General features: G+C 43.5%; 1 protein-coding gene across 1 annotated transcript in view; it reads right to left on the bottom strand.

Moving 5' to 3' along the window:
• Positions 1–12,796, bottom strand: part of Itih2 (inter-alpha-trypsin inhibitor heavy chain 2) — a 37,608-nt gene that overhangs the window by 20,076 nt on the left and 4,736 nt on the right. Inside the window, exons 5-9 of the mRNA XM_028891511.2 lie at positions 9,328–9,432; positions 5,469–5,631; positions 3,578–3,685; positions 2,804–2,932; positions 1,185–1,301 (exon numbers count right to left, since the gene is read on the bottom strand). Of these exons, the coding sequence (XP_028747344.1) occupies positions 1,185–1,301; positions 2,804–2,932; positions 3,578–3,685; positions 5,469–5,631; positions 9,328–9,432 (622 nt within the window). The remainder of the gene's footprint in view (positions 1–1,184; positions 1,302–2,803; positions 2,933–3,577; positions 3,686–5,468; positions 5,632–9,327; positions 9,433–12,796) is intronic.

The following is a 12,796-nucleotide window of genomic DNA, read 5'->3' as shown; positions in this document are numbered from 1 at the left end:
AGCCCAAGTGGGCAGGGATCATCCAAGACACCCACTTCTTTTGGTTTGTTACCGAGTAGCAATCACTTAATGTGGGCAAAAATAGCTTCCAAAGAAGGACTAGTCAGTTGATTGTTCAAATTAGTTGGCTTAATGGGTAAATTAAGAAATTACCTTTGGGCGATGGTGGCACACACCTTCAATCCCAGCACTCAGGAGACAGAAACAGATGGATCTCTGAGTTCAAGGCCAGTCTGGTCTACACCACAAGTTCCAGTACAGCCAGGTCTACACAGAGAAACCCAAAAAAACCCCAAACGCAAGATAAAACAAACAAATAAAAACCTCATTTGTTGTTTTGAATTTCCCCTATCCTTTTATTATAGATAAGGTTACGTTGATCTCTGAACTAGAAGACATGAGACAGGATAACCACCCCCAGGAATGACAATGTAGATAAAAATGATCGACTAAAGTCTGGGGAGATGGCTCTGTGGGTAAAGAGCTTGCTGTGAAGGTATGAAGTCTTGGGTTTGGATCACCAATACTCATATAAAAACCAGATGTGGTGGTGGAGATAGGCAGATCTTCAGGGACTCACAGGCCAGGCAGGTCTAGCCTAGAAGGGTAAGCCCTGGGTTAGGAGAGGAGACTCTGTTTCCAAAGGTAAAGTGGAGAGCAATGGAGGGAGATACCAAAAGTTCATCTCTGGCCTTCATGTGCACTGCATAGACACAGACACTCAAATGTATGTAACGTGCGGGGGCGCGCGCGCGCACACACACACACACACACACACATTAGGCATGTGAGGATTTTAAAGTTACTTGTGACTAATGACAATATACTAAAGCCAAACACCATGCTGAGACATGATCAGAGTGAGAAGACATTTTATAAGGAAGGGACTTTTCAAAAGGTGAATTTATAAACAGCAGGAGAGGGAAAAGCAGGAGGAAACATGGAGGAGAAAAGAGTTGTTTTTGTTTTTGTTTTTGTTTTTGTTTTTACAAGGAAGCATCAATTTTGGTATAAGCCCAGTGGACATACAATAACCTCACAAAATTGGGAAGGACTGACACCCTCAGTCAGTGAGTACCAGTGAGTACAGTTTCTGAGTGTTAGCCCAAAGTCAGGAGTCAGAGGGAACACTGAATTCCTGCATTATTAAAAGATAACCACAGAAGGTAAGCCACAGCCCTTACCTGTTTCATCTTTATTCCCCACATGGAGCCACTAACATCAATAACAAAAAGGATGTTTTTGGGAATTGGGTCCAGGTTCTCAGGAGCAAAGAAGTGCACAAAATATCCATTAAATACCTGAAAAACAAAACATATGTCTGAGTCAGAGGATGACCAGTGTTTGGAAGGTAGGGAATGGAGGCCGGAGACTACAGAGGAGGTGGAAGGTAGGGAACGGAGGCAGGAGACTACAGAGGAGGTGGAAGGTAGGGAACGGAGGCGGGAGACTACAGAGGAGGTGGAAAGTAGGGAACGGAGGCTGGAGATTACAGAGGAGGTGGAAGGTAGGGAACGGAGGCTGGAGATTACAGAGGAGGTGGAAGGTAGGGAATGGAGGCGGGAGACTACAGAGGAGGTGGAAAGTAGGGAACGGAGGCTGGAGACACCACAGGAGGTGGGCTACAGGAAAGGAAGCACACAGCCCTGAAGACAAAAACAAGAAGACAGGTAGAGACTTGGCATGTGCCCATCTTCCTCTTCTGATGTTTCTCTCGTGCCTCTGTTCTGAGAGTCTAAACCCTCCTGGGTGCCGCTTTCCCACCCCACTCTGTTTCATTCTGCCCCATTACACTTCACCCAGTCTTTATCTCAAGCCTCTGTCCAGGCACTCTGCTCAGCGATGGTGAATCAGGTAGTCTCTGCCCTCCCGGGTCTCATCCAGTGAGGATAGACAGCTAACACGTGTTTTCAGCACAGCATGCTAAGCGTTATGATTAGGAAGGAAGTCTCCAAAGAAACATCATCCACATGGGGCCCTGGGAGCTAAGTTTACACAGCCTACCATTGTGGAACATTATGGAAGTTGGACTCGGTGAGGAGAACAAACACCTGCTTGATGGGCAACTCTAATTGTTAACCTGATGAGATTTAGAGTGATCCAAGGAGAGAATCTCAGAGGAATTGTCTACATTGGGTTGGCCTGTGGGCATGCCTGCGTGTGTGGGGTTGTCTTAATTAAGTTAACTGTTGTGGGAAGACCCAGTCCACTGTGGGCATCACTATTCCCTTGTCAGGGGGATTCTGAATTTCACAAGAGAAGAGTTGATTAGCTCAGCTCAAGCAAGTAAGCAAGTGAGCATGTATGCATCCATTTCTCTCTGCTCTTAACTACAGATACGACATGAATAGCAGATTTAAGCTCTTGCCATTGTGAATTCCCTGTTATGATGGACAATAACTTGAAATTGTAAGCTGAATAGAAATAGACCCCCTTTTCTCCCCTAATTCTTTTTCTTTTGGTCAGGGTATTTTTTATCAGAGTAATAGGAATTAAACCAGGACAGCATGCCTCCATGCCCAGATTCTTCATGCAGGTTCTGGAAGTTGAACTCAGACCTTTATGCTTGCATGGTAAATACTTTAGCAACTCACCGATCTCTATAGATCCTTTTATTTGGTTGTTACGGCATAAAGGATAATTCTTGGATGCATATCAGAAAACTAGGATCCTAGTCTCTTCTCTGTATCCTGAACACTTTCCTTGACAACTAAAAGTGACTCACAAGCCAAGGAGTTTGTTCAACTGCAATGAGATTTTTGGCCTCAGCTTGAGAGTTCTCCTGGAGCCAGTCAGCACTCACCTCAAGCTCCCCAGCCTTCTCTTCTCTGTTGACATCATACATCACCACCAGCTCTCCATCCACTGCGGTCTCAGTGCAATTGGGGCATTTTCTTTGCTGTGCTACTGTGGGCTTGAAGGAGACATGTGCCTGCAAAGGACAGGGACATCAGAAGCTGATCTTTGCTCCCAGATCCTGACAGGTGAGGGCTTGGCAGTTGCCCCTGATCATGCACGCAGGAGAACAGCATGCTGACAGCATCCATTGGCCTAATACTTACGGAAATGACAGCAATGGTGCTACTGAGTGGAACATCCAACAAACTGTGATGCTGTGTGCCAGGTACCAGGCCTTTGCAAAAGAGATTCAGAGAATGTTTCCCCAGATACCTTGGCAGGAATGGCTCCCAGCTCTGGAAAGAGTCTGTGTAAGTTCTGAGAGGACTCTGACCTTTTCATAGTTGCTTGTTATTGGCCATCAAGGCAAAGACAATTAAAATGAATATTTATTGTGATTTATGAAAATTCTCTATGTGAAGGTTGTCTCTAACTACCGGTCAAGTCGATGACTTGGGGAAAATAGAGGTTCCAAAGTGGACAAAACGAAACTACATAACTAGAAGTGTTGCTTTGTTCTTTTTAAGTATTTATTTTATATTTATATTTAATAGGAAAGACACTCTAGCTTTTGGCCTCAGCTCAGACCACTCTTTTTTTTTTCACTGCCCAGAGCACAGGAGGAAAAGAGCCAGGACCCAGTGACCACTCAGCTGGCAAAGTGCAACGCATCGTGTACCTTCTGCTGTCCTTTGGAGATGACTGGAACACCTTGGAAGTGGCCATCAAATGTGTCAGGAACATGAAGAAATCTCATCCCTTGAGGTTCAACAATCCACACGTTCACCTAAAAGTGGGGAGGGAATGACAGAATGGAAAGTCTTTAGAGACCTTTAAAGCAGGAAGTAAAGTTACGGTTGAGCCCTCTGATGCTTTCCCTCATCTCCCAGTCTCCCCAGCATGGTTCTATGGTCACTCCGGCAAGTTCCCTGGATAGGATTCATCTCACTGTAGAGGCTAACTCCTTTCTAGCAACTCAGTATCTCTCTGTCTCCTTATGCCTCCAGGATTTATTTTCCCTGTGGTTTGGATGTGCAACTTAGTTTCTTTTCCTGTGACTGTGATAAAATGTTCTAACAAGAGCAAAGTAAGGGAGCCAGGGTTTGTTTTGGCTCACAGTTCAAGGCCCAGTCCCTCATGGCGGGGGAGGGAAGGCATCAGGAATGTGCCTAAGCAGATCACATTACACCCAGTCAGGAAACAGAGAGGGATGAATGAATGCAAGCTGCTGCGCTTCAATATGGCCCCATTTAACACGGTTCAGGATCCCCTGCTCAGGGCATGTCCCCACCCACAATTATGTCCTCCCACATCAGTTAATATCATCAAGATGATCCTCAGCAGGCATGTCTAGAGACCCTTCTCCCATGTGATTCTAGATTCTGTCAAGTTGACCATTAACACCACCCATTGGGACGTGACTTTAATCTGCCTCCCGAAGGTTCACGTGCTGGAAACTTGGTCACTGGTGTGGCAATAGTTGAAGTGGGTGGGGCTCAGGCTGGAGATGGCTCAATGGGTGAAGAGCTTTCCCAGGCAAGCATGGAAAGCTAAATTCTAATCCCCATTACTCAAGTCAAATCTGGGTGTGGCAGCATGTAACCTCAGCACTAGGAGATGGAGACAGGGGGGTCCTGGAGACTCACTGGCCAGATAATGAGCTCCAGGTTCAGGAAAAGACCCTGTCTCAGAAAAAAAAAAATGTGGAAAGCAGTAAGAAGATACCTGAAGCTAACCTCTGACCTCTCCCTGTACACACACACACACACACACACACACACACACACACACACACACAGGTAAGTGCACCCATGAACACACTCAAACACTCCCTATACACCACCACCTGGCTGAGGATGGATACTTTATAGGCAAAGAAGTTTATTTCGCTTATGATTCTGATGAGTGCAAGACTCAAACCTCAGATTTACAGACAACAATGGAGAAGCTCAGGACACCTTCACCCTGAAGGCTGGTTTTTGTGGGTTCAGTGGTGCATTACTCAAACCCTGGAATCTGAATTTGAACTTATTTGGAAACAAGTCTTCAGAGATGTGGCTAAGATAAAAGATCTTGAGGGGAAGACATCCTCTACTACTTGGCTCTTCATCCAGTAAGGGGAAAGCAGAAGGAGATTTGAGATGCTCAGGGTAGGAGCAAATATTAGAGTCGAAAGGCCCCAGGCCAAGACTGCCAGCACCCGGCAGATACCGGAAGCCAGAAACAGTATGTGTTCTGCACTCTTGGCTTGGAATTAAAATTTCACAAGGATCAGTCATCCTCCCCATCTGTGGACAATGCACTCTTCAGACTGTGAGAGAACAAATTTCTGCTGTTTTAGGTTACACTGTGTGTGATAATTTGTTACAGCAACCAGTACACTGATAAGCACCTGAGGAAAGCTCACGTTGGAACCTGCAGAGAAGTGGTGTGGTTGACCGCAATCCCGAATCTTTTTAGTACGCTACATTGCTTTTCAGAGCTAACGGCATCAAACACCATGGATGGTGGCGGTAACAAAAACAAACCAGAGATCTGCGCTGTTGCTGACCCTATGAACCCAGGCTCACCTCCAAGTGCTTGGCCAGCCTCCCTGGCTGCAGATGAATCTTGTGTTCATAGGATCCCAGCTTCCTCCACTTCACTTCCTGGTAATGAAGTTCAAACTGCACCTTTGCTCCAGGGGGGATGCTCACTTCAGTGTTAAAGTTCTCCATATCAAGAGTTCTGCTCCTAGATGTGGGGGACCCCAACACAAGTGATCATATACGTGAAGGAGTTGCAAGACACACCATTTAGACAGAGTTCTTATCTTCATCCTGGTTGATCACACCTGCTCAGTTGTTCATGAACTTGGTACATCAGAGAAAAGGGCAAGTTGGAGATAAATTTAATCAAACCAAGAATTTTAACCTCTCTCATCTGACTTATTTATTTATTTATTTATTTATTTATTTATTTATTTAGCTGCTCACTGGTTTGAGTGTCGTTGGCCAAAGGACCATTGATTGGGTACTGGATTTTGAGGGACTCAACAAGTATCATTTCTGATACAGCAGTTATGTAAGCTGACATCGTGACCCTCAACTTTCAGATGATAGTGAGGCTTGTAGAGGGTGAGAAACTTACCCAAGATGCCTCACAACTAGTCAGTTGAAGAACCAGGACTCAGACACAAGCTTAGGTATCTCCAAAGGTGGTGCTTATTCCCTACACTACATTCTGAGACTTTTGTTCAGTTTATTATATTTTAGGAGGTCTACAGAGGGACGAATATCAGTGTTTTATAGAACTGAATCTGTGTTTCCAATGGAAGCCCCCTCCCCATTTTTTTCTGCTTAAACACTTTGGACTTTCTTTCTCTCTTTCTTTCTTTCTTCCTTCCTTCCTTCCTTCCTTCCTTCCTTCCTTCCTTCCTTCCTTCCTTCCTTTCTTTCTTTCTTTCTTTCATTCACATCCTGGGTGCAGTTTCCCCTCCCTCCTCTTCTCTTAGCCCCTCCCTCTACCACCCTTCTGTCCCCCTATCCACTCCTCCTTCATTTCTATTCAGAAAATGGCAGGCTTCCCATGATATCAAACATGGCTTATCAAGTTGTAGTGAGACTACGCACCTCTCCATGTATTAAGGCTGGGAAGGTGACCAGTATGAGGAGTAGGGTCCCCAAAACCAATAAAAGAGTCAGACAGCCCCTGCTCCCTCTGTTAGGAGATCCACAAGAAGACCAAGCTACACAACTGTCACATATATGTAGAGGGCCTACGTCAGTCCCATGCAGGCTCCCTGGTTGTTGGTTCAGTCTCTGTGAGCTCTTCTGTGATACGAGTCCAGGTTAGTCAATTCTGTTGGTTTCCTTGTAATGAAAATCACTATCAAATCCAGTATGATGGCTGCTTTTTAGGCACTTACTTAGAGTTTTAAGGAGGAAACAGCAAGATTTTCCAGTGAAGTTGAATCCAGCATCCAAGACTAACAATGAATGGTGTGTGTGTGTGTGTGTGTGTGTGTGTGTGTGTGTGTGTGTGTGTGTGTGTTAAGGTCTCACTGTGTAGCCCTGCCTAATTGGAAGTCACTATGTAGACCAGGTTGGTCTTGAACTCACAGAGACCCATCTGCCTCTGGATTTCTGGGATTAAAGATATATGCCCCTACACCTGAGTAAATGGCTTTTAAAATTAAATAATTAAGCTAGTGGAGGTAAGATTGTGCATAATTAGCCAATTTCATGTCAGGGAAGGAGTATGAGTTACTCAGTAGTGGAAGAAAAAGCTGAATATGGCCGGCACAAACTTTCTAGGCAGAATACACTGATGGAAGTCATGTTGTACAAGGAGTGGCCTAGAAGTTAAGTTCTGGGTCCCCCAAGAAATATCTAGTACCCAGGAAAGATTCTGTTCCAAAGCCATTTGTGGAATGAAAGTGTATGGATAATAGGGTCGTAGTGATAGAGAGGCTGGAAGGAAATGGTGTGGTGGTGCATGACTGTAATCCTGGAGCTGGAATGCTGAGACAGAAGGATCCCGAGTGTGAGGCCAGGCTGGGATACACACACAGAGCTGGCTTTAAGAAAACAACAACACAAGAAGGCTGGCACCAAGATTTATGAAGGTCCAAGGATGATTGACACACAGTAGCACTAGAGATCTGTTCTCTGCTTGGATTTTTCTCTTTCCCTCCTACACATGGCTGAACTCTGTGTATCTGGTTGGGCTCAGCTCAACTATTAGTCTTCTGCGAGCATTTTGTGGATCTCCCTACAGAAGTACACATTAAGTAGTCAGATCCCCCTGGGTGTATTAGCACCCGCCCACTATCCACATGGTGGCCACTGCTTCCTTTCTGTGTGCTGTATGAGCCTAACAGTGCTTGTCTTTATGTTGCCTTTCATAGAAGTGGGTGCAGAGCTGACATCCAATGTACTCTGCTAATTAAAAAAAACACATGAATGAAATGAAGGGAACTTCTACTACAGGTAAGTTTGTGGTGGAGAAGAGGAGACAAAGGAAAAGAAACAAGGCAGGATTTAGCAGAAGATGAGGTTTGTGGTATGAGGCATAAAGTATATCCTGAAGAGTTAGTTCTTTGAAGTTTTGGATTGAAAGGCTTGTTTTATTTTATTTTAACAATTTACACATTTTTATGTGTGTGTATGTATGTATGTATGTATGTTCATGTATATGAAGGTAAATGTGTTTGTATTCACCAGAGTTCATCCCCAGGTGTGTGTTTTAAAGATTTTTTTAAAAAGTTATGTGTATGTCTTGTATATATATATATATATATATATATATATATATATATATATATATATATACAGGCATACAGTTGCCTGTTGTATTCAGAAGAAGGCATCATATTCCCTGGACCTGGAGTTACAGGGAATTGTGACCCATTCAATGTGAGTGTTGAGAATCAAACTCAGGTCTCTAGAAGAGCAGTGTGTGCTCCCAACCTCTGAGTCATCCTCCAGTCCTTCAGTTAGTGTCCTTCAGTAAAGCCATCCGCTCACTGTGTAGACCACACAAAGCCTTTCATTGGCTTAGATCTTGCCAACTAAGATAGTCTGGCTGGCTAGTGAGCCACAGGGATCCATCTGCCTCTGCCTCCCTTCACTGGGATTACAAGTGTGTGTCATCACTTCATCTTTTTTATAGAGGTTCTAGGGGATTGAACTCAGGTTTTTGTATTTGTAAGGCAAGACCTTTACTGACTACACTATTTCTCCTGGTCCCAAAGACTGCTTTCTTTTTTTCAGATGGGTTATATAGAATATATAAAGGAGAAATACAATAGAATTTATGTTTTGCGATTAGTGCTTTAAATGCCATATCCCATAAAATAAATTAAAAATAAATTCCACACCTTTCCTTTGGCTATGTTTTACTTTATGTGTGTTAGTGTTTTACCTGTGTGTGTGTGTGTGTGTGTGTGTGTGTGTGTGTGTGTGTGTGTGTGTGTCTGCACACCACATGTGTGTAGTGCTGTGAAGGCCAGAAGAGGGAGTTGGATCCCCTAGACCTGGAGTTTCTAATGGTTGTAATTAGTCATGTGGGTGCTGAGACTCTAACCTTGGTCCTCTGGAAGAGTAGCCAGTGTTCTTAACTACTGAGCCATCTCTCTAGGCCCCGTGTATATTTTGTAACAAGATCATGATTACTATATTCCTGTAGTTCATATCACTGCACTTTTTTGGGGTGTAAGGTGTTTATTTACAGAACATCCATTATATAAAAACAACCTATGTAAAATTTCCAAACCCCACTGACAAAGAGGTTTTTAGGGAAACAGACATTGAGACACCTAATTCTATTATCATGCTAGGACTTGCCATTTTTCTAGGCTCTGAGGCACTCTGGAGCCTGGTGTGCCCTGAGAGGAACGGGGCAGGAGAAAAGCAGATAACATGGCAAGCCCTGACCCTTAGCCCTTACCTGACCCATCCGGCCGTCTTGCCTTTGGCTCTTGCCTGTGAATAAAGAGCTCGGCCCACAGTTTTCTCTCTGATGGTGCTTGTAAATGTCATACCATTCACGGTCCTAGAACAGACAGAAATCAACAGTGGGCCACGTTAGCAGTCTTAGGAACACTATCACAGAACAAGCAGTTGGTGAATGGAGGCAGTGATCACTTTGAATCTGCGGAAACAAGAAGCGTTATCTTGTATAGACAGGACTTTCTGACTGTGATTTGAGAGAAGTTAAATTGGGTTCCAGCTCCCCAAATTTCTCTCATGTACTACTATGTGTTTAAGCTTTCCCATATCCAAATCATACTCTTTGGGTGAAGCATGGGGGTGTGGATATGTCCTTTGAATGTGGCAGGTGCCTGGGAGAGGTGGCTGGTAAGCCAAATCATTCTTTGGAGAGTTAAGAATTAAACATAGTCTGGTGTCCTACCAAAATTGGTAGATTGAATTCTCTTTCCCAGGGTAATGGTTTTAGAAAGTGGGGACTTTAGAAGGTTTTTAGGTCATGAGAGAGGCACCCTCACAAGTGGGGTGAATGCCATTATAAAAGAGAAGCCGAAGCTCTGTCCCCTTCCCACCATGTGAAGGCAGCTACAAGAAAACCACCTAGGAACCAGAAAGTGAGATTGCACCAGACACTGAATTTGCCAGCACCTTGATCTTGGATTTTCCAGCCACCTGAACTATGAAAATAATATTTTTTTTGTGTTGTTTACACCCACCCATCCTGTAGTACTCAGTTTTGGTAGCACCATCCAATTAAGACAAGAGGGGATGCAGTCCTGGAAAGATAGAAAAGAATGTGGAAAGATGAAGGAGAGCCTAGCTGAATCCTCCTAAATGTTTCTGTTTATCTTCTCCACATCTCCCTTGGGGATTCCCTGCTTTCTCTTTGTATTTGACTCTATCCATCTGACTCTTAGTTGGCTTGTACTAAATTCTCCCCATTAATGATGTTTGGAGGAATAGAATTCTGTAATCCTAACTTAATAGTCCTTAAATGGGATCATCTCCCTGAAGGAAACATTTAGAACCGGATGGGAAAGTTTCTGGTGGCCATGGTGACTGGCAAGTGCCACTGGCATTCATGAAAGTCATCAAAAATGCTAGAAATGCTATAATAGAAGGAATGACATCCCTATTTATTTATCTATTATGTGTACAGTGTTCTGCCTGCATGTATGCCTGCACACCAGAAGAGGGCACCAGATCTCATTGCAGATGGTAGTCAGCCACCATGTGGTTGCTGGGAAAAGACCTCTGGAAGAACAGCCAGTGCTTTTAACCTCTGAGCCATCTCTCCAACCCTGCATTTGAGATCTTGAGTAAAGGTGGAAAAAATATTTTGGCTGATCCTAAGGTCTACATAACCCATTCTGTCTTCTCCAGTCTATAAATTCAACCCAAGTAAAGGCAGACCAAAATAAATGCACATTTCATGGCATTGCCTTTTGTTACCCTAAGGAGGGAAAGAAGAAAGAAAATGAATGAATGAAAACTGAACCCCAAAACACCTAGAATAAATTCTAATTATGTGGTTTAATCATAATCATTTATTGAATTAGTTTAAAATGTCATTTATATTCATGGTGCCACACAGGAGCACTATAGAAAACATCTCCCTCCCATTTACTTTCTAGAAAGAGCTAACTGAAACTGTCCTAGAAGTCAGGCTTGGTGGTGCATGCCATTAACCCCAGCACTTGGAAGCAGAGGGAGATGAGGGCAGGACAGGATTTATAGAGATACTCGATCAAAATATCTAAAATTTTAAGATAATTCAAAAGATACCAATCTACATAATGCTTTTTTCACATATTTTAATTTTTTTCCATTTTAGAAAGTATAGTGAACATAGGAAATGTTGAGAAGGCTCAGTGGGTAAAGGCACTTGTCACCAAGCCTGATGATATGAGTTTGATTCTCAGTACACACACAGTAGAAGGAGAGAGCTGACTTCCACAAATTGTCCTCTGACCTTCATGAATTTACTGAGACATGGACATTCGTGTGTGCACACGCACGCGCGCGCGCACACACACACACACACACACAGTGAATAATAAAAACAACTTAAAAATTCAAAAACCAAAATATATTGTTAACATGGATCTACAGGTTTTTTGTTTTGTTTGTTTTTCGAGACAGGATTTCTCTGTGTGGCTCTGTCCTCAAACTTGCTCTGTAGACCAACCTGGCCTTGAACTCACAGTAATCAGCCTGCTTCTGCCTCCTGAGTACTGGGACTAAAGGTGACTCTATAGATTTTATCATTCAAAACACTTGCTAGACAAAACACTTGCAAACTAAACCTTTTATTTTATTCGTTGCCTTGGTGTATAAAAGGGAAAAAAACAAATGAGAAAAAAATCTGAGGCTGTATGCAGAGCAATATACTGTGTTCCAGGCAGTCTAAGAGGGACATTGACCAATGAGAACACTGTAGGGATGTCCACATGGATGTCCACATGACTGGCTCCCATTCCAATTACCTTCAGGAACATTATTTAGCTTTAACATGCAAAGGCTCCAAATGGATAATGGGCTCAGCTATGAATGGTAGCAGAATAGTTAACTTCTTTTATTAAGAAAAATTTCAAAATCATTAAAGTATCAAGAGAACAGTGTAAGAGGCCACTATGAAAGCTATTCATTATGAATATCGAGCCAGTCTTAGTTCATCTGTACTCAATTGCTTCCCACCTCGATTATTTGGAAGCCAGTCTCTAACGTCATATCATTTCACCCATGAGCACTTCAACATCTACTTTGTAGTAGAGCTTTAAACCTTCTATGTGAGTAACAGAGCCATTGGGTAGAAAATGGGAACATTGTAAATGAAGCATGAGAAATATTTCTAGCAGAGCTGTCAACCATTGAGCTGATTGCCACAAGAAAGCAGTGAGTTAATGATTAAGGAAAAAGTCAAGTCTAGCCTTTATAACCCACTCATTAGAGATGTCATGGAGAAATCCAAACACGGGACATGAGACTGAGTTTAATGACTGGCTCTCAACTCCTTCCTCCCAAAGAAATGTGTGGCACACAGTGCTGACTTACTACAAATACACTCATGTGGTATCCTATAAGATTTACGTCTTTCTCTCTCTCAAAGAACTCACATGTAAAATGAGTAAGCAGAACGTGGCTACCGTAGTAGGGGCTTACGTCTGCTTCAGTGTGTTACAGAGGAGCGGTGGGGGTTGGAGAGACGGCTCTATCAGTAAAGTACTTGCTGTGCAACTATGAGTTCGATCCTCAGCACCTACATAAAGACTGGGGGGCATGATGACCCAGGCTTGTGATCCCAGCACTAGTGACACAAAAACCAGTGGATCCCTGGATCTCTCTGGTCAGCTAGGCTAGCCTTCTCGGTGAGTTCCATGCCAGTGAGTCTTGTCTTATACCCAAGGTTGACCTCTCCTCACCACACA

The sequence above is a fragment of the Peromyscus leucopus genome, chromosome 5 (assembly GCF_004664715.2).
Source record: "Peromyscus leucopus breed LL Stock chromosome 5, UCI_PerLeu_2.1, whole genome shotgun sequence".
Lineage (NCBI taxonomy): Eukaryota > Metazoa > Chordata > Mammalia > Rodentia > Cricetidae > Peromyscus > Peromyscus leucopus.
Note: the sequence above shows the minus strand (reverse complement) of the source record. Positions and strands in the feature narration are given on the sequence as shown.